General features: G+C 65.4%; 1 protein-coding gene across 3 annotated transcripts in view; it reads left to right on the plus strand.

The window, feature by feature from the left end:
* The window catches only part of LOC106731476 (receptor-type tyrosine-protein phosphatase V-like), a 60,098-nt gene that overhangs the window by 37,731 nt on the left and 2,929 nt on the right, over positions 1–19,438 (plus strand). For all 3 annotated transcript variants that reach the window (XM_075910180.1, XM_075910179.1, XM_075910181.1), the window contains 23 exons: positions 877–1,149; positions 2,662–2,934; positions 3,307–3,585; positions 3,913–4,047; positions 4,133–4,343; positions 4,609–4,676; positions 5,008–5,134; positions 5,245–5,292; positions 5,822–5,915; positions 6,410–6,500; positions 8,486–8,562; positions 9,797–9,931; positions 10,327–10,449; positions 11,189–11,349; positions 11,628–11,763; positions 12,191–12,270; positions 12,697–12,784; positions 13,378–13,468; positions 13,866–13,942; positions 14,720–14,854; positions 16,539–16,661; positions 17,348–17,505; positions 18,046–18,181. In XM_075910180.1, the coding sequence (XP_075766295.1) occupies positions 877–1,149; positions 2,662–2,934; positions 3,307–3,585; positions 3,913–4,047; positions 4,133–4,343; positions 4,609–4,676; positions 5,008–5,134; positions 5,245–5,292; positions 5,822–5,915; positions 6,410–6,500; positions 8,486–8,562; positions 9,797–9,931; positions 10,327–10,449; positions 11,189–11,349; positions 11,628–11,763; positions 12,191–12,270; positions 12,697–12,784; positions 13,378–13,468; positions 13,866–13,942; positions 14,720–14,854; positions 16,539–16,661; positions 17,348–17,505; positions 18,046–18,181 (3,119 nt within the window). The remainder of the gene's footprint in view (positions 1–876; positions 1,150–2,661; positions 2,935–3,306; positions 3,586–3,912; positions 4,048–4,132; positions 4,344–4,608; positions 4,677–5,007; positions 5,135–5,244; positions 5,293–5,821; positions 5,916–6,409; positions 6,501–8,485; positions 8,563–9,796; positions 9,932–10,326; positions 10,450–11,188; positions 11,350–11,627; positions 11,764–12,190; positions 12,271–12,696; positions 12,785–13,377; positions 13,469–13,865; positions 13,943–14,719; positions 14,855–16,538; positions 16,662–17,347; positions 17,506–18,045; positions 18,182–19,438) is intronic.

Below are 19,438 nucleotides of genomic sequence, written 5' to 3' on the forward strand. Positions count from 1 at the left end.
CAGCCGATGGGGGCACAGGGCAGCGCCTTTGTGCGTGCAAACGGAGGCAATCTAACGGGGGTTCCTTGAGGCCCGTCAGTGAGTGGCCCCCGTGGGGAAGGGCCGGGCCCCCGCTCACAGAACCGTGGCCGTTTCCATTGTGCTCAGAGGAGGCCAGGAGATGTGACTGCGGGGCCCAAGAAGCGTGCCTGGGCCTTAAGCTCCTAAGTCCCCTAGGCATTTAGGAACATTTTACCCACAATCCTCTAAAAACGGTCCCAGACCGTTCACCGAGCCACATGTGCAGACGGAGCCAATCAGCTCCCCTCGGCCCTGCCCTCCTGCTGGGTCCCGTGCCGCCTCCGCCAGGCGGTGCCGTCTCTGGCGCCCAGAGCTGACCCAGTCGCCCCCCCCCCCCCGCCCGCCAGCTGCTTCTGCTCCCCGCGCTGCCTGGAGCCCGTGGGGAGCGTGCAGGGGGAGCGCGGGGCAGGAGGAGAGCACGCCCTGCTACAAACGGGGGGCGCCAGGGTTCCCGATCCTTTCTAGGGCACATGGGGTGGTGCAGCGCCCCCTGCTGCCGACACAGGGCAGTGCCGCAGGGTGCAGCCTGGCGCCGTGCAGGGGCAGCTGTGAACAGCTGCAGACCCCCGGGACGGGTCAGGGCTGCCGGGGCTGGGCTCCCAGGGGATGTGGCTGCATCATGGCTCCACAGGGGTCGCAGCGTGGACCCCAGTCCCCGGTCTCCAAATCAAAAGCCCGTGGGCTGGTGGGGGAAAGGAAATGGGGACCCTCCGGGCGGGGCAGCAGCAGAGGCGGCAGCTAACGCCCCTCGTTAGCTAACGAGGACAGGCCCCTGCGGGTGCGCACCGCTCCCATTGTCTCTCCTGGTATTCCCAGGTCCCTTGGCGCCGCCTACCGTGGATCTGACTAGCCAGCGCCGCCCCGACCGGCTGACCGCGTCCTGGGGAGTGGCGGCCGGGGGGCGAGACGGCTACACGCTGACCCTGTACCACGCGCGAGCGGGCGCCGTGGCAGCCAGCGCGTCCGTGGGGGAGGACGTCCACAACTTCACCTTCTCGGGCCTGGCGCCAGGACAGAAGTATCTGCTGGAGGTGGCCTCCACCGCTGGGCCCTGCCGGTCGTCCGCCGGGAACGTCAGCGACTGGACGGGTGAGTGGGGCGGCAGGGCGAGGGCCGGGGGGCCGTGCGTGCTCGGCGCTTGCCATGGGGCGCCGCCGGGGGAAGCAGCGAGTGCTGCTGCAGGCCCCGGGAGGAGGTGGGTTTGGGCTGCGGTTTAGGAAGCTGAGGGGCAGCCGGTGGTTCCTGAGGAACCCCAAATCCCGGCCAGGTCCAGCCCGGAGGCCTGGGATTCCTGGGATTGTGGGTTCCCAGCTTTTCCTCCCAGAGCGTCCCTTCCCCGCAGCCTCTGCTCCTCCCCCGCCCGCACGGCCCCCTCGCGCTGAAACCCTCGCGGGCCACCGAAAGGGACGGGAGCTGCCGGGGCTAACACCGCCTTTGCGCCAGGCTTTCCGTCGAGGGGCCTCACATCTTGGTCCCCTCAGGATGGCGTGGCTTTCCGTTCCTTCCCTGGGCCCTGTGGTCTTCCCCTGTGGCTTTCCGTGCCTTCCCCGGGCCCTGTGGTCTTCCCCTGTGGCTTTCCGTGCCTTCCCCGGGCCCTGTGGTCTACGGCCAGGCCAGGCTCTTGGGAGCAGCCGAGCATGGGGCTCCCCGGCCCAGACGCTCCTAAGTGGGGGAGGCGCGCCCGGCCCCAGGGCTGCGCTGCGGCGGGAGGGCTCATTCCCAGCTCAGGCAGATGTCTGTGCGCTCGGCCCGAGGGAGCCAAAAACAGCAGCACGGCCGTGGCAGCTCCTGCAAGTGGTGTACATCCCCCGGGCTGGGGATTACGCCCCCCCACTGCGGCGTAGAGGGGCCTTGGGCTTCCAGCCCTAGACGGGCAGAAATGTCGGGCTGGAAGGGCCCTTCCGGTTCTGCCCCCGGCGCTGAGGCAGGGCCAAGTATCCCCAGGCTGTCCCTCGCAGGCATGTGTCCAATCCGGTCTTCCAGGGATGGGGATTCCACAGACCCCCACTTGGGAACCTGCTCCCAGCCCCGCCCCTTCTGCCTGAGGCCCCGCCCCAGAGCCAAGCCCCACCCACTGCCAGCCTGATTTTTCGTAGCCGTCTGGACGGTTGGGGCTGTGCTCCAGCCCCGCTCAGCGGCCATGGAGCAGGGCTGCCGCGCCGCGGCCCCACCCCTCCCAGGGGATCGGGGCGTGCTGGCAATCTTGGGAAGGCTGCGCCTTCCCTCGCCTTCACTCCCGGCATCACCTGCTTAAAGCATTTCAGCTTCCTTGGCGTTTCCCTGCGGTAGGGGGCGGGCGGGTAGCGTCTCCTCCTTGCCTTTGCCCTGGCTCGGGAGGGGGACCTGAGCAGGGGTTCTCAGTGGCGATCAGCTGACGCGTCCTCGTGGGCGGAAAATCCCGTCGGTAAAATCCGAAATTCTGCTCGGAGCGAGGAGACGAATGAAAGCGACGAGCCCGAAACCATCCCTGGGCGGGCAGCGGCCGTAACGTGCAGCGTGGAAATAAACGAGCCGCCGTCGGTGAAGACTGTCACGGCTGCCTCCCCTCCGCTGCCTGGCAGACTCAAAGCCACTCGCTCTCGGCTTGTTTTCCCAATGCAGCCCCGCTGGTGCCGGCCCATCTCTCCGCGGTGCCTGGCGAGAGCGGCCGGGTGCTGGCCGTGTCCTGGAGGCAAGCCGCCAGCCAGCAGGATCAGTGCCAGTTGTGGCTGCAGGATCCCAGGAACAACACACTCCCCCAGAGCCACACCCTGGCCGGGGGACAAGTCCAGCACGTGTTCCAGGGGCTGGTGCCGGGCAGAAATTACTCGGTTTCCCTCAGCTGCGTGGCTGGGCCTTACTGGAGCAGCACGGGTGTCCTGGTGGTGCCGATAGGTGGGTATGGGCCTGCGTGGGGCAGCAAGGGGGGGTAGTGACTTTGGGGAGACACCCCCTGAGCCAGAGGGTGGCCTGGCCTCTTGTGAGAGTCTCCCTTGGCCGGGTCCTCGTGGGACGTGTCTCATGCAGCCCTGAGCACGGCCACAATAGCCCCGGCCTCTTGCATGGGGCCCCTCCCTGTTGCCACCATCCCGTGCGTGGCCCCTACCCCTCCCCAGCCGCTGGCCCAGCGGCTCCACCAAGCCCAGACCCCTAAGGCCCGAGCATCCAGCTTTGTGCCTTTGCTTGGGGGCAAAGTGGCCTGGTTCAGGGCGGGACGTGCCCTCCGCCCTGAGGGGTCTGCCTAGCGCAGGGTGTCTCCTTTCTCAGCGCCTGCCCCCCTGGAAGACGTGCGGTGCCAGCCTGACTCGAAGGGCTTTTCCCTGAGCTGGGTCGTCCCCGCTGGAGACGTGGAGGCCTGCGAGCTGGCGGTGGAGAGGCTGGCCGGGGCCCGCCCCGAGGCTGAGGTTCATGTCATCCGTCCCAGGAGCGAGGCCACCCTGCGGGGCCTGGAGCCCGACTCTTCGTACCGCATCAGCCTGAGTGCCGTGGGCAAGAACGGGCTGAGGGGCCGGGCCGTGATGCTGGTCTGCAACACAACAGCGGAGGGTAGGTCTCTCATGGCCCCCAGGAAGAGCTGCCAGGTTCCCTGGAATTTTTTCAATCCGTGTGCAGAATAAATTTTGTTCCATGCACCGAGGTATGTGCAGATGTGCACCACCCATAGAACACACAGGGTAGGCTGTGGGCACCGTGCTAATCAGTTGAGCAGCATTGGACTCTCTCCTGGGTGGCCGCCAAGAACACTGCCCTGGGTGTGGAGAGGGACCAGGGCTTGGGACGGGTTGCTAGTGAAGCTGCAGCGCTGGGACGGTAACACAGACTGAGCCATGCCCCGTCCCTAACCCCCCCGGGCTTGCTGGGCTTCCACTGCAGTTCTGCCTCCGCCGGTGCACACAGACGTCCCGCAGGTCGAGGCTGGCTCCACAGTGCTCATCTCCCCAGATGCGTTCGGCGAGGAAAACGGGCGGATCGAATACTACGCCGTTGTCGCCACCACCAACGCGTCGCGTGAGTGCCCGCCTCCTGCCTGCTGCGCACAGGTCCCCGCCGGGCCGGGGCCCTGCCGCTCACACGCCTGTGTCTCTGCCGCCAGTGGTGAGGCCCACCCGGGAGATGGTCTCCAGCACCTGGTTCGATCACTACTACGGGCAGAAGGACTCCTACGTGGCGGTGCTGCTCGCCAGCCCTTTCCAGCCGGGTGAGAGACGGGCTGCCCAGCCCTGGGCGGTGCCTGTGGGAACGCAGGAGTGTGGCCAGTCCCGGAAGATCTGCAACGGGAAGCTGAAGGCGAACGCAGAGTACAGGTGGGCGCGGGAGGGGACCCTGCTCTGGCAGGCAAGGCAGGCTGGAGTGGGACAGGGAGCGAGACGGCCTGCTGGCCCTCGTGCCCCGAACAGCTTGGCTCAGTGGGGCAAGGTGAGCTCTTGCTCGGAGCCGGCTGCCCCGGGTGCTCCGTCTCCTTGCTGGCTTCCCTTTCCCCTGCGCCGCGTTCGGTCTGCACGGGGCTGGAAACCCAGGGCAGAGCCGGACCGAGCCTGGGGCTGACGGCTGCACTTGGCTCTGCCCTAGGTTCAGCATTGCTGCTTTCACCAAGTACGACCGGGTGGAGCCTTCCGTGTCCTTCACGAGATTTTCGGGTAAGGCAGAGTCTGTCTGCGGGCAGCGGGGGCTGTGCTAGCTACGCCCGCAGCCCTGTCTGCAAGGGGGGGTCTTTAACTGCCACTAAGGGCTGGCGGAAAAGCTCCGAAAGGAGTCTCCGAAGCGTAGATTACATTTAAGAATCCAGGACTCGAACCCAGGTCTGCCCAGTTTTGGGGCAGAGCCCTAACCACTAGGCCCTCCTTCCCCTGCGAGCCCGATCTCTGGCGATCCTGGCTGTGACTTGCACTGGGCAGGCCTGGGCCCGTTGGCCGCGCCCGCGGGGAGGCGTTGGAAGGCCTGGTATATTGCCCCGGTCTTTGTCCTCAGCGGCTGGCGCTGGCGCAGACCCCAGTCCTGTTGTGGTGCCCGTCGCGGCTGGGATTGGCGCGGGCTTCCTCCTGACGTTCGCCGCCCTTTTCGGATGGGTCTGCTGGAAGCGGGTCCGCACGCGCAGGTGAGGGGGCAGGGAGCCCAGGGAGTCCCGGGGCGGGGGGGGGGGCATGGTCGGAGGAGCCCAGCCGCGGGGCAGTGGGACGAGTGACACCCCCTCTGCTTTGCTTTCAGAGCCAAGAAGAGCAACCTCCCGCAAGAAATGGCCACGTACAGCTTTCGGTGAGCAAGGCTGCCCGCAGGGCCGGGGGGTGCCTGGGGCACGGGCTGTCTCCCTGCCTACCCACAGCGCACCAGGCTCGCTTTCCGGAGGGCTGCTCCGGGACCCGGGCACCTGCCCATCCTGCCCTTTGGGGCGCCCTCGCCTGCTCCCTTTTCGTCCTCTAAGTCGCTGGCAGCTGCGACGCCAGGCCCCGGCCTCCTCTGGCAAAGCCGTGCACCCCAGGGCGTAGGCCAGGCCCCCCTGTGGCTGGGACCACGCCGTGCTGCTACCCGAGCGGAAAGAGACCCCCCTTGGCTGTGAGTGCCGACGGCCTCCCAGGTCTGCGGCCGACACGGTCTCCCAGGCGGCCCAGGGACCGAGGTGTCCTTAGGTTTGGGGCGCTCCCATTCCAAGGCCAGAAAGGACCCTCTGGGCTGACGTGCCCCAGGCCCCAGGAGGCCTTGAACTGACCCCTCCTCGGGGCTGCGTGGTCACGGCCCCGGCGCCGCTTGTCTCCCGTCGCCAAGGGCCCGCCTGTCTCTCCTGCAGGAATGTCCACCGGCCCATCGCCATGCACAGCTTCAAGCAGCACTACGAGGCGAGGGCGGCGAACGCCAACCAGGGCTTCTTCCAGGAGTTTGAGGTGAGCCCCTGGGGCCGGGCCTTCCGGGGGCCCAATTGCGGGGGAATGGGGTGGGGAGGGTGCGCGGCAGGAGGGCCATCGGGGGCGCAGGCTGGCAACCGGAGAAGGCTGCTGAGGAACGGGGGGTATAGCGCCCTGCACTGCCGCTGTTCCCGGCGCCACCCCGAGCCTGGTGCGGGGGCACTTTCACGGGACGGCCTGACCACGGCTGCCCTCTGGAGAGGCGGGGGGGGGGGGCTGTTGAACCCTCCTGAGGGCCTCTCTCCTCTGCCCCTCCCTGGCAGCACCCTGGGGCGGTGTCAGGCTGCTCCTGATGGACGTTGCTGTGAAAACGAATCTGGGGGCCACGTGGTCTCTGCCTCCCCGAACGCCATGGAGACCCTCTGGGGCTGGGGATGCTCTTGCGGGGGGGAGGAGGGGCTCCCGGCTGGCCCTCTCCCCCATGGCCCATCTGCCCCAGAGAGGCAGCCCTGAGTCCCCCTTGTGCCCTGCAGGAGCTGAAGGAAGTAGGCAAGGAGCAATCTAAGGTGGAAGCGGAACTTCCAGCCAACGTTTCCAAGAACCGATACCCCCATGTGCTGCCCTGTGAGTTGAGGGGCCTAGCCCCCCCCGTCTCCCTCCCTCTCCTCTTGGCCTTCCCTGCTCCTCCCCCCCAGCAGGTGAGTCTGGCAGGGCGTGCTCTGGCCTTCCCTGGCATCTCACATCCCAGGATCATAGGGGACACTAGCCAAACTCAGGGGCCAAGGCACCAAAAGCTTCAGGAGACATTTCCAGGGTGGCCTGTGTGGGAGGCAGTCTGGCCTATTGGATAGAGCAGGGTCCCAGTGTCTCCCGTGCCTCAGTTTCCCCCTCCGTAACTTGAGGCTAATGGCGGTGAGAAGTGCTGGTGAAACGGCCTGGCTAACAGACAGGGGTTCTCAGAGTGGGTGACAGTTTGAGACCCCCTCCCCCTCCTGGCCCAGGCCTGGGTTTTCAGACGTGCCGAGCCCCTTTGGCCTGCTGGAGATGTGGGTGCTGAGAATCAGACACCTTTCCAGCGGAGATTTAAAGGGACAGAGAGAGAGAGAGAGAGAGAGATCAGCAGTCCTGGATTCATCCCATCTGATGAAGTGTCGCACATAGAGTCCCAGGGCTGGCAGAGACCTCAGGAAATCGAGTCCAGCCCCCTGCCCAAAGCAGGACCAACCCCAACTCCATCAACCCAACCAGGGTGGGTTGGGACTGAAAATCCTCTAGACTCCGTCTAGACTGCCAGCCTCTTTCGAAAGAGGGCGTCTAGACTCCAAGCAGCTTTTTTGAACAAGCGAGCAGCTTTTCCGAAAGAGTCTCTTTCGGAAACGGCGCTATGGCATGCCAACTGTGCTTTTTTCAAAGAGCGCTTTCGAAAAGGGGCCTTATTCCTCGTAAAAGGAGGTTGGCCACGATCGAAAAAATCGCCACGTTCTTTCGATTTACTTTTGAAAGAACGCGGCTGCTGTCTAGATGCAGGTGACGTTTTTTTTCCGAAAAAAGGCTACTTTTCCTGAAAAATCCCTGTTGTCTAGACACACCCCTATGGATGCAGATTCCACCGCCTCCCTAGGGAACCCAGCCCAGCGCTTCCCCACCCGCCTAGGGAAATAGTTTTTCCTAATCGCCAACCTGGACCCCCCTTGCTGTAACTCCCCCAAAGCCTTTTGCAGCCTCTCCAGGTTGCGAGCCCATTTCCATGAGCATAGGCGCACGGCCTGTGGATGTCCCAGGGCGGGATGTGGGGTGTCATCTTTGCCGCCCCCCAGAGCCGGGCGAAGCTCCGCAGTGTATCCCAGAACAGTCTCCCTTCCCCCGTGGATTTCTCCACCTGTTGGCTGCTTTCTGAAACCCTTCCGACCCTTCGCCTGCGTTCAGCGTAGACAGCTGACGGGGGCCTGCTGCGGATGAGACGAGACGTAATTTACGTTTCAGCCGTGCGGCAGGAGGCGGCTCGTCCCTTGCTTGGCTGGCCCGTGCGCCTGACACGGACGCTAGCAACATAGAGGCTGCTGCTTCTGAGCCCCCCCCCGCCCCGTGAGCCGGTGGGACACAGCATCCCCTGGGGCAGCCTGCGTTCAGGCCCAGGGTCCCGGGAACTCCCTCTCCCTCCCCTAGGCGTGATCAGCTGCTTGAACACTGAGGGGGGGGGGGTGTCCGTTCCCCATCATCTCAGCAGCACCAGGCGGGGAGCAGACGCCCACGGGTGCTGCATGGAGCATGATGGGCAGGAAGAGGCCGGGGCCGGCCCTCCCCCTTGCTGGTGTGGTCTGTCGTCTTCCCCGAAATACAGATGAGGACAGGCCAAGGGACCTTGGTGGGAAGGGTCCAACCCAGCCTACGGCCTAGCAGACCCTCCTGGGCAGGGCATGGAGTGTAGGCCTGGGGTTGGCTCCTGCCTGCCACATGGCCCCAGCCTCCCTGTGCCTCGTGCCCCGCTGGCAAAGGGGGGGGCCCACGTGGGCAGCAGGGCATGCGGCCCTGGAGCCGGGCGCCCTGGGGAACCGGGCTGTGGCTTGGCAAGGGCAGCGCGGGCGTGATTGGGGTTTGGTTTCTTGCAGACGATCACTCGAGAGTCAGGCTGAGCCAGCTGGGGGAGGAGCCCCACTCCGACTACATCAACGCCAACTTCATCCCGGTGAGTGCCGCTCGCCTCGCCCACCGCAGCCTCCGGGGACAGGGCATGGGGGCACGCGCAGGGGCCGCGCCGGGGACAGGGGCGTAGTGGGCACACGCCAGGGTCACACCGGGGATGGGGGGCATGGCAGGCACACGCCAGGACCACGCCGGGGACAGGGGAATAGGGGGCACACGTCAGGGTCACACCAGGGATGGGGGCGTAGTGGGCACACGCCAGGGTCACACCGGGGATGGGGGCGTAGCGGGCACACACAGGGGCCACGCCGGGGACAGGGGCATGGCAGCCACACGCCAGGGTCACACAGGGACAGGAGGCGTAGCGTGCACACGCGAGGGTCACACCGGGGATGGGGGCGTAGTGGGCACACACAGGGGTCACGCTGGGGACAGGAGCATGGCAGCCACACGCCAGGGTCACACAGGGACAGGAGGCGTAGTGGGCACACGCCAGGGTCACACCGGGGATGGGGGTGTAGTGGGCACACACAGGGGCCGTGCCGGGGACGGGAGGCATAGCGGGCACATGCCAGGGTCACAGCAATGACAGCAGCACATGGGCACCAGTGGCTCTTGGTCCCAATAACATCTAGGGCTGGCTGGCAGAGGGCACTGGAAGGTGTAGAGGAGGGAGCACAGCAGCTGGCTGGCAGTGCCGTGGGCTCTGTGATAGGCTGAAGGAGTCTGAGTGTGTGTGTGCCTGCGTGCGTGTGTCCATGAGCGTGTGTGTGTGTGTGTGTGTGTGCATGGGCATGTACACAGCTGCTGCTCTGCCAACGGGACCGTCTCTCTCAGCCTGATCTCACTGTCTCTCCTCTTCTCTGCGCTGGGCAGCTGCGCTTGACTGATGCTGGGCCAGCCACAAGCATGCCTGGGCGTCGTTCCCGCGTGTGTGCACGTTCACACATGGTGCACGAGTGTGTCTCAGGCAGGGAGCCGAGCAAAGGCCGGGCTGGATCAGAGCCAGGGTCTATCCGTTGTCTCCGCCCTCTGGCGGTGGCTGGGGGCAGCTGCTTCCGAGGCCGTGCCAGGACCCTGTGTGCCCGGGTGAGACGCTTCTCCCTGTAGGGTCATGCTGGAGGGCCAGAGGGGGCCAGGGCGTAACCTCCTTCAGGGCACCATTTGGCCCCAGCTGCCTCCCAGGGAGCGTACCCACCCTGGTGCCGGCGCAGCTCGGTAGGTTCATCTACCCCCAGCCCGGGCCAGGCTGACCCGGCTGTCTGCTCTCTGCCCAGGGCTACTCCTCCCCGCGGGAGTTCATCGTCACGCAGGGGCCGCTGAAGAAAACCATTGAGGATTTCTGGAGGCTGGTCTGGGAGCAGGGCGTCTGCACCGTCATCATGCTGACCGTGGGCATGGAGAATGGACGGGTAGGGCTGGCTGCTGGTGCTGGGAGTGGCCAGAGGCAGGGATGGGCAGCTATGAGCGGCGCTGGCAGAGCTGGGCCCAGGAGCATGGCAGCGCAGTGTTGGCTCTGGGCAGCGCCTGTCCCACCAAGGTTTTTGGGAGTGTCGGGTGCAGACAGTAATTTAGCTGGGAACTAATGAATCCCCGCAGCCCCACGGGATGGAGGACGCTGGCTCTAGCCCCATCCCGCCAAAGGGGAAACTGAGGCACGGGGCGGGAGAGCAGGCTGCCCAAAGATACGCAGCGGGAAGCAGGATTCCAGCGGTGCTGTGGCTATTAGCCCAGGCTGCCACTGTGCACAGGTCGGGTCTCTCTCCTTGTGCTGGTGGCCTCGTCCCCACACCCTGCCTCCCTCCAGGTGCTGTGTGATCACTACTGGCCTTCAGAGTCATCGCCGGTCACCTATGGGAACCTCCGCGTTGACCTGCTCTCCCAGAGCAGCGCCGACGAGTGGACCTTGCGTGCATTCAAGCTCTGGCACGTGAGTGGGCAGCCAAGCAGGGCCCGGCCATGGCTGGGGGGTGTCACTGACCTGGGGGTGTCCCGGGTACCTGCCCTTTCACCCCTGGCCTGCCCGGTTCCAACAGGGCCATCCACACCTGGACTCGCCTTTTCAATAACCCGGGCTCATCTGCGTTTTGCCCCCTCCCATTCTCCATCACCCCTGGCTGCCCCCCCCTTCCTATCATGGGGCAAGGCATCGCTCCAGGCGGCTTGCTTGCCCGAAGGCAGCCCTGTGCTAACCAGTGAGCCAGCTCTGCCACCTCCCACCAGGCTTCCCCAGACCTGGCCCTGCTGCAGGACAGCCTGTTGGCATAGCCACCTGGCACATCCTGTCCAACAGTCACCGCCCAGCGCGTCCTGCTCAACAGTCGCATGCCAGGGAGCTGGCACAGGAGACAGCCCTGAACAGCCGGGGCCTGGCTCTGGCCACTCAGACGTCAGCGTCTGGCCCGTGCAGCAGCCAGGTTCACCCAGTGCTCAGTGCTGGCTTAGCCACTGGCCAGGGCTGGCCGGGACGTAGCTGGGGATCCAGGTGAGCCGAGCAGGGTCCAGGCCTGCTGTGGGTCTCACGTGCCCAGAGACGCAGCCCCAACGTCAGTCCCTCCAAGAAACTGAGGCCAGCCCGGGAGGGAGCTCAGGGCGGCAGCAGATGAAGCCCGGCTCCCAGAAACGGCCCTGCCCAGGCTGGCCCTGACCCCGCGTCCCCCGTGTGGCAGGAGACGCTCCGGGAAGAGAGGCTTGTGAGCCACCTGCACTACACAGCCTGGCCAGACCACGGCATTCCCGAGTCCACGGCTTCCCTCATGGCCTTCCTGGAGCTGGCGCGGGAGCACGTGCAGGCGGCCAAGGGCTCTGGGCCAACGCTGGTGCACTGCAGGTGAGGCCCGGCCCACGTTGGCTCCACCAGGTGGGGGGAGGGTCTTCCCCTGAGACAACTTGGGAGATCGGGCCCCTCCTTGTAGGGGGAGCGGGGTGATGAGAGCCTGGGAGATGCAGCCCCCCCCCGACAGCTCCTTGGCCCCAGGACCCCACAGCTCCCCCGCGATGTGAGCCCCCGCTGCAGGCTGATGGCCGTTTCTCCCCCGGCGGGGTGGGGGGCAGAGGGTGGGAGGAAGCTCCGCCCACGTCCACCCCTTGCCGTCTGTGCCGTTGCAGTGCGGGGGTGGGCCGCAGTGGCACCTTCATCGCCCTGGACCGGCTGCTGCAGCAGCTGAAGCAGGAGAAGGCAGTGGACGTGTTCAACACCATCTACACCATGCGCCGGAGCCGCTACCAGATGATTCAGACCCTGGTGAGGCCCTCGCCCTGCCGCCCCAGCAGCCAAACCAGGGCGGGGAGGGAGCCCGGCGCTCCGCTCCGCCCCCCTCGGCACAGCTGCCGGCTCCTCGCGTCCCCACCAGCTGCAGGACGGAGCCGTCGCGGCCCTGCCCCCGCGGCACTGAGCTGTGTCCCGAACAGGGCTCCATGTGCCGCCCCCCAGCCGCCCGGAGCCTGGCCATTCCCAGCCGCCACACTCGGCTCTTCCCAGAATTCAGTGTGGATGGGCAGTGCGGGCGGAGCCCCCCAGCAGCACCCAGGGCCAGGAGGAGCTGGGGTGGGGGCTGGGTAGTCACCGGGGGGCGTGGGTAACCTCCTGTCCCAGACCAGCTCGGCAGGCCCGGGTGGTTCTGGGTCCGGGCGGGCTCGCTCTGCACTGACCGCGGGCCCTTGCCTTGCAGGGCCAGTACGTTTTCCTGCACAGCTGCCTTCTGGAGAAGATCACGGAGGAGCTGCTCCTGGGCCTGGCTGGGCCGGAGACGTAAGGCCCCGCACACCCCGAACGTGTGGGCACCCGGGCTTAGCGCCTCAGACTCCGATCCGGAGCCAGGCCCGGGCTGGGCCTGAAATCCCAGCAAGCTGGCCTGCGGTGGGCACCGAGACAGGGCAGACCCTGGCTTCAGACCTTTTTCCAAGCCTGGCTCCCTGGCACCACTGGGCTCTGATACCGCCGGGGCCCAGTGCTTCCTGGGCAGCCACAGCCGGGCTCACCCTCAGGCAGGAGGCTCCGCTGCTGGGTCCCGCCCCATGCAGAGAGGGGCCCTACTGGCCAGCGGCTTTGGGATGCCCTCTCCAGCCATGGAACCAGCCGGCCGGTGGCTGCCCACTGCCATGGAACCAGCAGGGGCAGGCTGGGGAGGAGGTGGGTGCAAAGGCGTTTATTCCCCCCCCCCCTTTGTTTCCCCAGGTCCTGCCCCATCCCTCTCAAAAGCTTCATGCAGCACTACGCCCAGAAATCGGCCAAGGCCAACGCGGGCTTCCTGCGGGAGTACGAGGTAGGCTGTGCCCTGTGGACAGCACGCACCGGCGGCCCGCGTTCAGGGCGTGGAGGGAGCGTTAGTGGCCAGACCAGGGCACACAGGCGCCCCCGGGTCTGACGGGAGGAGCTGGCGGTTGTCCCATGGCCGTGGCGTCGCGGCCCAGCCTGGGACATGCCCCAGCCGGAGGCTGGCCAGCACTGCCCCCCTCCCAATTCCCTGCTGCGCAGACGCCGGCTAGGTCACCCCAGGGACAGGTGCACACAGCGACACGGGGGGGCAGTTGTGTGCGTCCTCAGCCCAGGGCAGACAGAGGCCCTGTGTCTTCATGGGCCTCCCCCACAGCTGCTACACCAAGGCTCCAACCATCCCAGCGGGCACATGCTGCATAGCTTGGCCTGCAGGTCCAGTGGGGACACTGAGGCAGGAGCTAGCTCCCTGGGCTGGGGTGCAGATGAAAGCTCGCCCTGGGAGCTCTGCCTTATGGGCTGGGGTCAGCCCCTGCTGCCGTCCCTGTGTGCTCCCGCCACCCCCGTCCGTGGCCGGGCAGAGCCGGGAGTGGCCTTGATCTCTCCCACTCCTGACTCCCTCTCTCTGGCTCCCTGGGGCAGATCCTCCTGGAGGTTGCCAAGGACAAAGCCAGCTCTGAAGCATCACCCGCGAGCACCCAGGAGAGCCGCCCGGGCTCCAGCATCCTCCCATGTAAGCGCCGCCGACACCGCTCCATCTCCAGAGCCGGCACCGGCTGGGCGGGGAGGCTGGGGGCAGCGCCAGGCCTGGGCTGGTGGGCTCCGGGTCAGGGCAGTGGGGGAACTTGTCCGGCGTCTCCAGGCCTGTCCCCTCCCCCCAGCCCTCGGGTGGAGTCCTCACGGCAAGGCCTGGCCGCTGGGCATGGGACTAGAGGGAGGTTAGTGCAGGCCGACGGCACGCACCCAGGCTGAGAGCCAGGGGAGGAGCGACAGGCCCTGAGCAGCTGGCGGGGAGGTTGTCCTGGAGCGGGAATCCCAGCAGAAGGCCGGTCCCCTGGCGTGGGCCGGGCGTGTGGAACGGAGGCAGGCGGGACCGGCCCCCAGCCCCTCACACTTGGCCTGTTTTGCAGACGATCGCTCCAGAGTGAAGTTTTCACCCCTGGAACAAGGCTCCTTCTCAGACCTCAGCCATGCCTGGCTCCTCCCGGTGAGTTGCCTCATGCTGACCCAGGGGACGCGAATTCCCCCACCTCCCTACCCGCCCCCCAGTCCTGTCCCCACCCCGATCCCCTGGGACACAAACTCCCCCACCTCCCTACCCGCCCCCCAGTCCTGTCCCCACCCCGATCCCCTGGGACTCAAACTCCCCCACCTCCCTACCCACCCCCCCAGTCCTGCCCCCACCCCGATCCCCTGGGACGCAAACTCCCCCACCTCCCTACCCGCCCCCCAGTCCTGCCCCCACCCCGATCCCCTGGGGCGCAAACCCCCCCACTTCCCTACTTGCCCCCCAGTCCTGCCCCCATCCCGATCCCCTGGGGCGCAACCCCCCCCACTTCCCTACTTGCCCCCCAGTCCTGCCCCCACCCCAATCCCCTGGGACGCAAACTCTCCCACCTCCCTACCCGCCCCCCAGTCCTGCCCCCACCCCGATCCCCTGGGACGCAAACTCCCCCACCTCCCTACCTGCCCCCCAGTCCTGTCCCCACCCCGATCCCCTGGGACGCAAACTTCCCTCCTGGGCAAGGGAATTGCTGTATGGGGCTGAGCCCCTTTGCTCTGGCTCCGGTTCAGTCCCTATCCCAGGCCGGCACTCTACCTGGCTGTCTCATGCTTCCTCTCCTCCCCTTGCTTCCAGTATTGCTGGGCCTCCCTCCTGTCCTGTCCTCTGGCTCGGCTCCGGAGGCCGCTCTAGGGCAGGAGGCTGCGCTCTCCCCTGCTCCCTACGTGGGGTGGGCAAGTCAGACTCTGCTTCTTCCCCCAGGGCTGCAGTTCGGCCAGGGACTATCTGGCCGTGCACGGGCCTGACAAGGGGAGCCTGGAGGAGTTCTGGCGCGTGGTGTGGGACCATGGTGTGCACACCATAGTCACCTTGCTGCCATGCCAGGAGAAGGGCCAGGTAAGGCACTGGTACCATGCACGTAGCTGGGGGATCCCGTTAGATGAGGGGTGGCTACAGCTGGTCAAAACCGGAGGGTTTTCCACGACAAGCTCAAGTTTTGGAAGAAATGTGAATATTGAAAACATTTGGCCACGCCCTGAAATATTTCAGTTTGGAAATGCCACCGTTCTCCCGCATGGGCCAGGCTTCCTGGCCAGACTACATCTCCCAGGATGCACCGCAGTATGCCCAGTTGAAGGGGGCAGGCAGTGCATCATGGGGGATGTAGTCTGATCAGGGAGCCTGGCCCATGCACAACAATAGGGGCCACAAGGCAACAGAACTACAGCTCCCAGCAGGCTCTGCGGCAGCTCTGCCAAGTTGAACGCATTTGGGTTCCGGGGGTTGGTTTCCTTGTTAACAGACCAGTGGGGGTGCCCCAAGGGCGGATTAGCAGACAGTGAGCTTCTATTCAACACCTCACATGGCCCCCCTTTTATACCATTTTTGGGGCCAACACCCCCACCTATGGGTGCAGCAGTGATCTGGCTGCTTCCCTCAAATTCAGTAACGTGACACCCTCTCCCCACCCCAATCCCCTGGGACACAAACTCCCCCACCCCCTGCCTGGCCCTCTCCCCGGGCTCCTGCTTGGGCACCGTCCTCCTCAGACTGTAAGGAAAGTGGTGGGAAACTTTCTGTCAGAACTCTTTACTGATGGAAAAATGGGGTTTGACCAACTTTTCCCTTGGGGTACGTCTACACAGCACCCTTATTTCAAAATAAGCTCTTCTGGAAATTTTTTTTCCAAAATAGCTTATTTCAAAATAGCGTGTCTACACTGCAGGGAAGCCTCAAAATTGGTCCGAGGCTGGCTCCCCTAATGTGGACGTGCTCCCTCGATTTAGAGCCCCGAGAGGCACTGGGGGGTGATTGCTTTGACTGGCCTGGGGAGGAGCTAGTTCGAAATGGCAGCCGTGGCGTCTCCACACCCCTGCTGTTCCCAAATAGCTATTTCGGAAGAGGCGATCGTCCCCGTGGAATGAGGTTTACAGAAGTCGGAATAAGCTGCCCGTGATTTTGAAATAACGGAATTGCGGTGTAGACGCTCGCAGTGTTATTCCGAAATAACGCAGCTGTGTAGACGCACCCTGGGTGAGCCTGCCCCGTGGGCGCCCCCACTGGTGAGAGCAGCCAGATGGAGCCCCCGGATTTATAGACGACGGCAGCCCCGCTGATCTCTGCTCCCGAGGGGGGAGCCCCGATCCAAGGCCTCAGCTGCCGCCCTCCTGCTGGGCTCCCCAAAGCAACATCCCAGAAGGCCAAAAAACCTGTGGAGTTTGCATAAAACAGCGGGGTCACAGCTGCCCTCCACGCCTCACCTCATGCTGGAGGTGCAGTCCTCAGAGACTACAGGCCCCAGCATGCAATGCAGCCGGTCTGCTCATTCATAGCAGCGCAATGCACCCTGGGACTTGTAGTTGTGCTGGGATGCTGCGCTGGGTTACAGGTGAAGGTGGCTGCCGTTAAGGATGGGGTTTCCAAGGTACCCGAGGGCTATCAGTGGCCACGTGGCCCTTTTCCGGTCAGCGTTCCCCTGAGGCCGGCTGCACTCTGGCCCCAGCACCAGGGAGCAAAGCCAGGGCGGGGACTGATGGGAAACAGGCTCGGCAGAGCTTTCAGCGCCAGCTGCTGCTTGCAGGTCCTGAGTGAGGCCGGCTGGCCCCTGGAGGGCAGCCCAGTCCACACGGAGCTGCTGACCGTCCAGCGGGGCGCCGAGAAGCACGTCGCGGGATGGAGGTGCATCCAGCTCAAACTAAAGCACGTACGTGCCCCCGAGGGCAGGGGGGCTCCCTCAAGGCCCAGGGGGGCTCCTCCCATGCTGGAGCCTCAGCCCGGACTGGAACGACCCGGGGGCTGCAGACAGGACAGCAGGGTGGTAGTGGAACGGGATGGGTTATGGGGCAGGGGGAGCAGCAGGACAGGAGTGCTGAGGGGCATCCGAAGGGCTGGCAGGGACCCCAGGACTGGCATCCCAAAGGCCACAAAGTTCTGAAGACTGTCCATGGACCAAGCGCAGCCTGGGCACGGGCGGGGTCTGGGCAGGCTCACCCCACCTGGCCACTCCCTGATGAGGTACCTCAGCCCTGACCTCAGGCGCCCCCCGGAGCCAGTGTAGGGTTGGCCTGGGAGACACAGGCCCCGGGCCTTGCCTGAGAACTGCTAACTCATCACACGGATGCCACTGGATGCAGTGAAAGGGCTGGAGCAGAGCCGCTGACCTAGGGAGAACAGCTCCCCCCTTCTCTCTCTCCGCTACCACCATCCCTGCTGGCTCTGTCAGCCCAGCTCAAGAGGCCCTACAGGACCCACTGTGGCAGGGCACCTCGCAGGCCAGAGGCTAGGAAGCAGGGCTGTCCCTGCTCCCCCGGGGTCCAGGCCTGGCCCACATCCCGTCGCCCGCATGGCCCCCCTCCTCCAGAGCCACGACCGCTCTCTCTGCCCTGCCAGGAGAAGAAAGCCAAGGAGCGGCAGGTGCAGCGGTTCCTGTACCCTCTGTGGGGGATCCAGCAGCAGCCGGAGGCCCAGCCGCTGGTGGAGTTCCTCGCCGCCGTCAGACGGTGCACGCCACACAGGAAGCGAGCCGGCCCTTTGCTCCTGCACTGCAGGTCTGGTCCCCGGCTCCCTCCTGCCCTTCTCGGGAGTCCGCCGGGGCTGGGGGGGAGGTGACTGTCTCCAGGGCAGAGCCAGCGTGGAGCTGGGCCGGTGGCAGGGCAGCCTGGCACTGACCAAACCTCCTGGCCGTTCTCAGCTGCTGGTCTCTGGGGAGATGTTGGCCAAAGATCCCGCCAGGGCCAGGCTGGGGCTCGGAGGCTGCCAGTCGTCACATGGGGCCGGTGTGGGCCTGAGAGAACCGAGCCAAGGAGCCTGGATGGGGGCGCAGGCTCAGGTAGCAGCCGCGAGGGCCCGGCCTGTGCAGGTGCCTGGTTACCTCAGTGCTCACTCAGAGGCCAGGCCAGCTGCCTATCCCTGTCCGGGCACGGTCTCTGTGAATGCCCCTCTCGTCGGGGCATCTCTGCCCTGCCCTGCTAGGACGTAGGCTCCATGACCCGCCAGGCATGTCCGTCCCCTGCGTGCTGGACCCTCGCGTGCCGGGGGCTGCCTGGCGGGCGGGGTGATAGCTCTCCCCCCTCGGCTGCCCCTTGCAGCACCGGCGTGGGCCAGATGGGGACGCTGATCGCCCTGGACTGCCTGCTGCACCAGATGAAAGCTGAGCGGAGCGTGGACATCTATGGAGTCACCCTCAGGCTGACGAGAAGCTGCTGCCTCATGACCCCGACGCCGGTAGGTGGGGAGGGTGTCAGGGTCCGGCCCGGCCTGGGGAAGCGAGGACCCGGTGCAGAACAGAGGCCCGGAGCCCGGGTGCAAGCCGGGAGAGATGCTCAGAGCAGGCCCAGGGCACCGTGCGCTCTCTGTCCGCCTCCTCTCTCCTCAGGATGTTCCCACCTGCCCGGCCATGCCCGACACACAGCTTGGCTCTCAGCCCCGGCTTTGTGCCCCGCTCTCCCTGCTCCCAGAGCGAGGGTTTGCCCCCTCTGCACCCCAGGGAAAGGATTCCCAGGCCGGATCCTCAGTGGCTAAGTGCCTAACTCCCACTGGCTGCAATGGGAGTTAGGCCCCTAGAGAACTGGGAGGCTTGGGGGGAAACGCCTTTGATGTTAAGGCGAAAACCAGCAACGTCCGCTCAAGGCCCAGGAGCCAGGCCGAGCTGAAAATCAAACCCTCACCCGTCCCAGCCCCTCCCTCGCCCTCCATCCCTGACAGCCAGGGCACGGACCCCTTGATTGTACCCATGTGGGACAATCCCCTGCCGCTCCCCCTCGGGATGTGAGATGCCTGCTTTTAACAAGGCTTTTGTCACAGTCCCACAGTTCTTTAGTCAACCTGTGGAACTCCTTGCCAGAGGATGTTGTGAAGACTAGGACTTTAACAGGGTTCAAAAAAGAGCTAGAGAGCTTCCTGGAGATTAACCAGGATGGGTAGGAATGGTGTCCCTAGCCTCTGTTCCTCTGGAAATGGGTGACAGGAGAGGGCTCATGTGAGGATTGCCTGTTGTGTTCCCTCCCTCTCGGACATCTGGGCAGACAGGACCTTTGGTCTGACCCAGCCTGGCCGTTCTTATGACAGGCTCATAAGCAACCTAGAGAAATGTGGTGCCAGATGGGCGCACACCTGCAAGACCAAAGAGAAGTTATCAAGGGGTCGCTGACCTGCAGGGGTCAGTCCTGGGACCAGCACTAGTAAATATTTTCCGGAGTGACTTGGCTAATGGGGTGGAGCGTACGCTTGCGCGGCACCCAGCTGGGAGGGCAGGGTCACAGTTCAAAATGACCTTTGATGAGTTGGGGAACTGGCCTGAAATCAACCACATGAAACTCAACAAGGCAAGTGCAAAGAACGTCACTCGGGACGGTAAAATCGACTGCCCAGCTACCGAGTGGGGACTCCCTGGCTAGGCGGCGGCACAGCTGGGACGGGCCCGAGGGTCAGAGTGCGTCACCACCGGAGCAGGAGCCCGCAGGGGGATGACGCTGCAAGAGA

The sequence above is a fragment of the Pelodiscus sinensis genome, chromosome 27, assembly GCF_049634645.1.
Source record: "Pelodiscus sinensis isolate JC-2024 chromosome 27, ASM4963464v1, whole genome shotgun sequence".
In the NCBI taxonomy this organism is placed as follows: Eukaryota; Metazoa; Chordata; order Testudines; family Trionychidae; genus Pelodiscus; species Pelodiscus sinensis.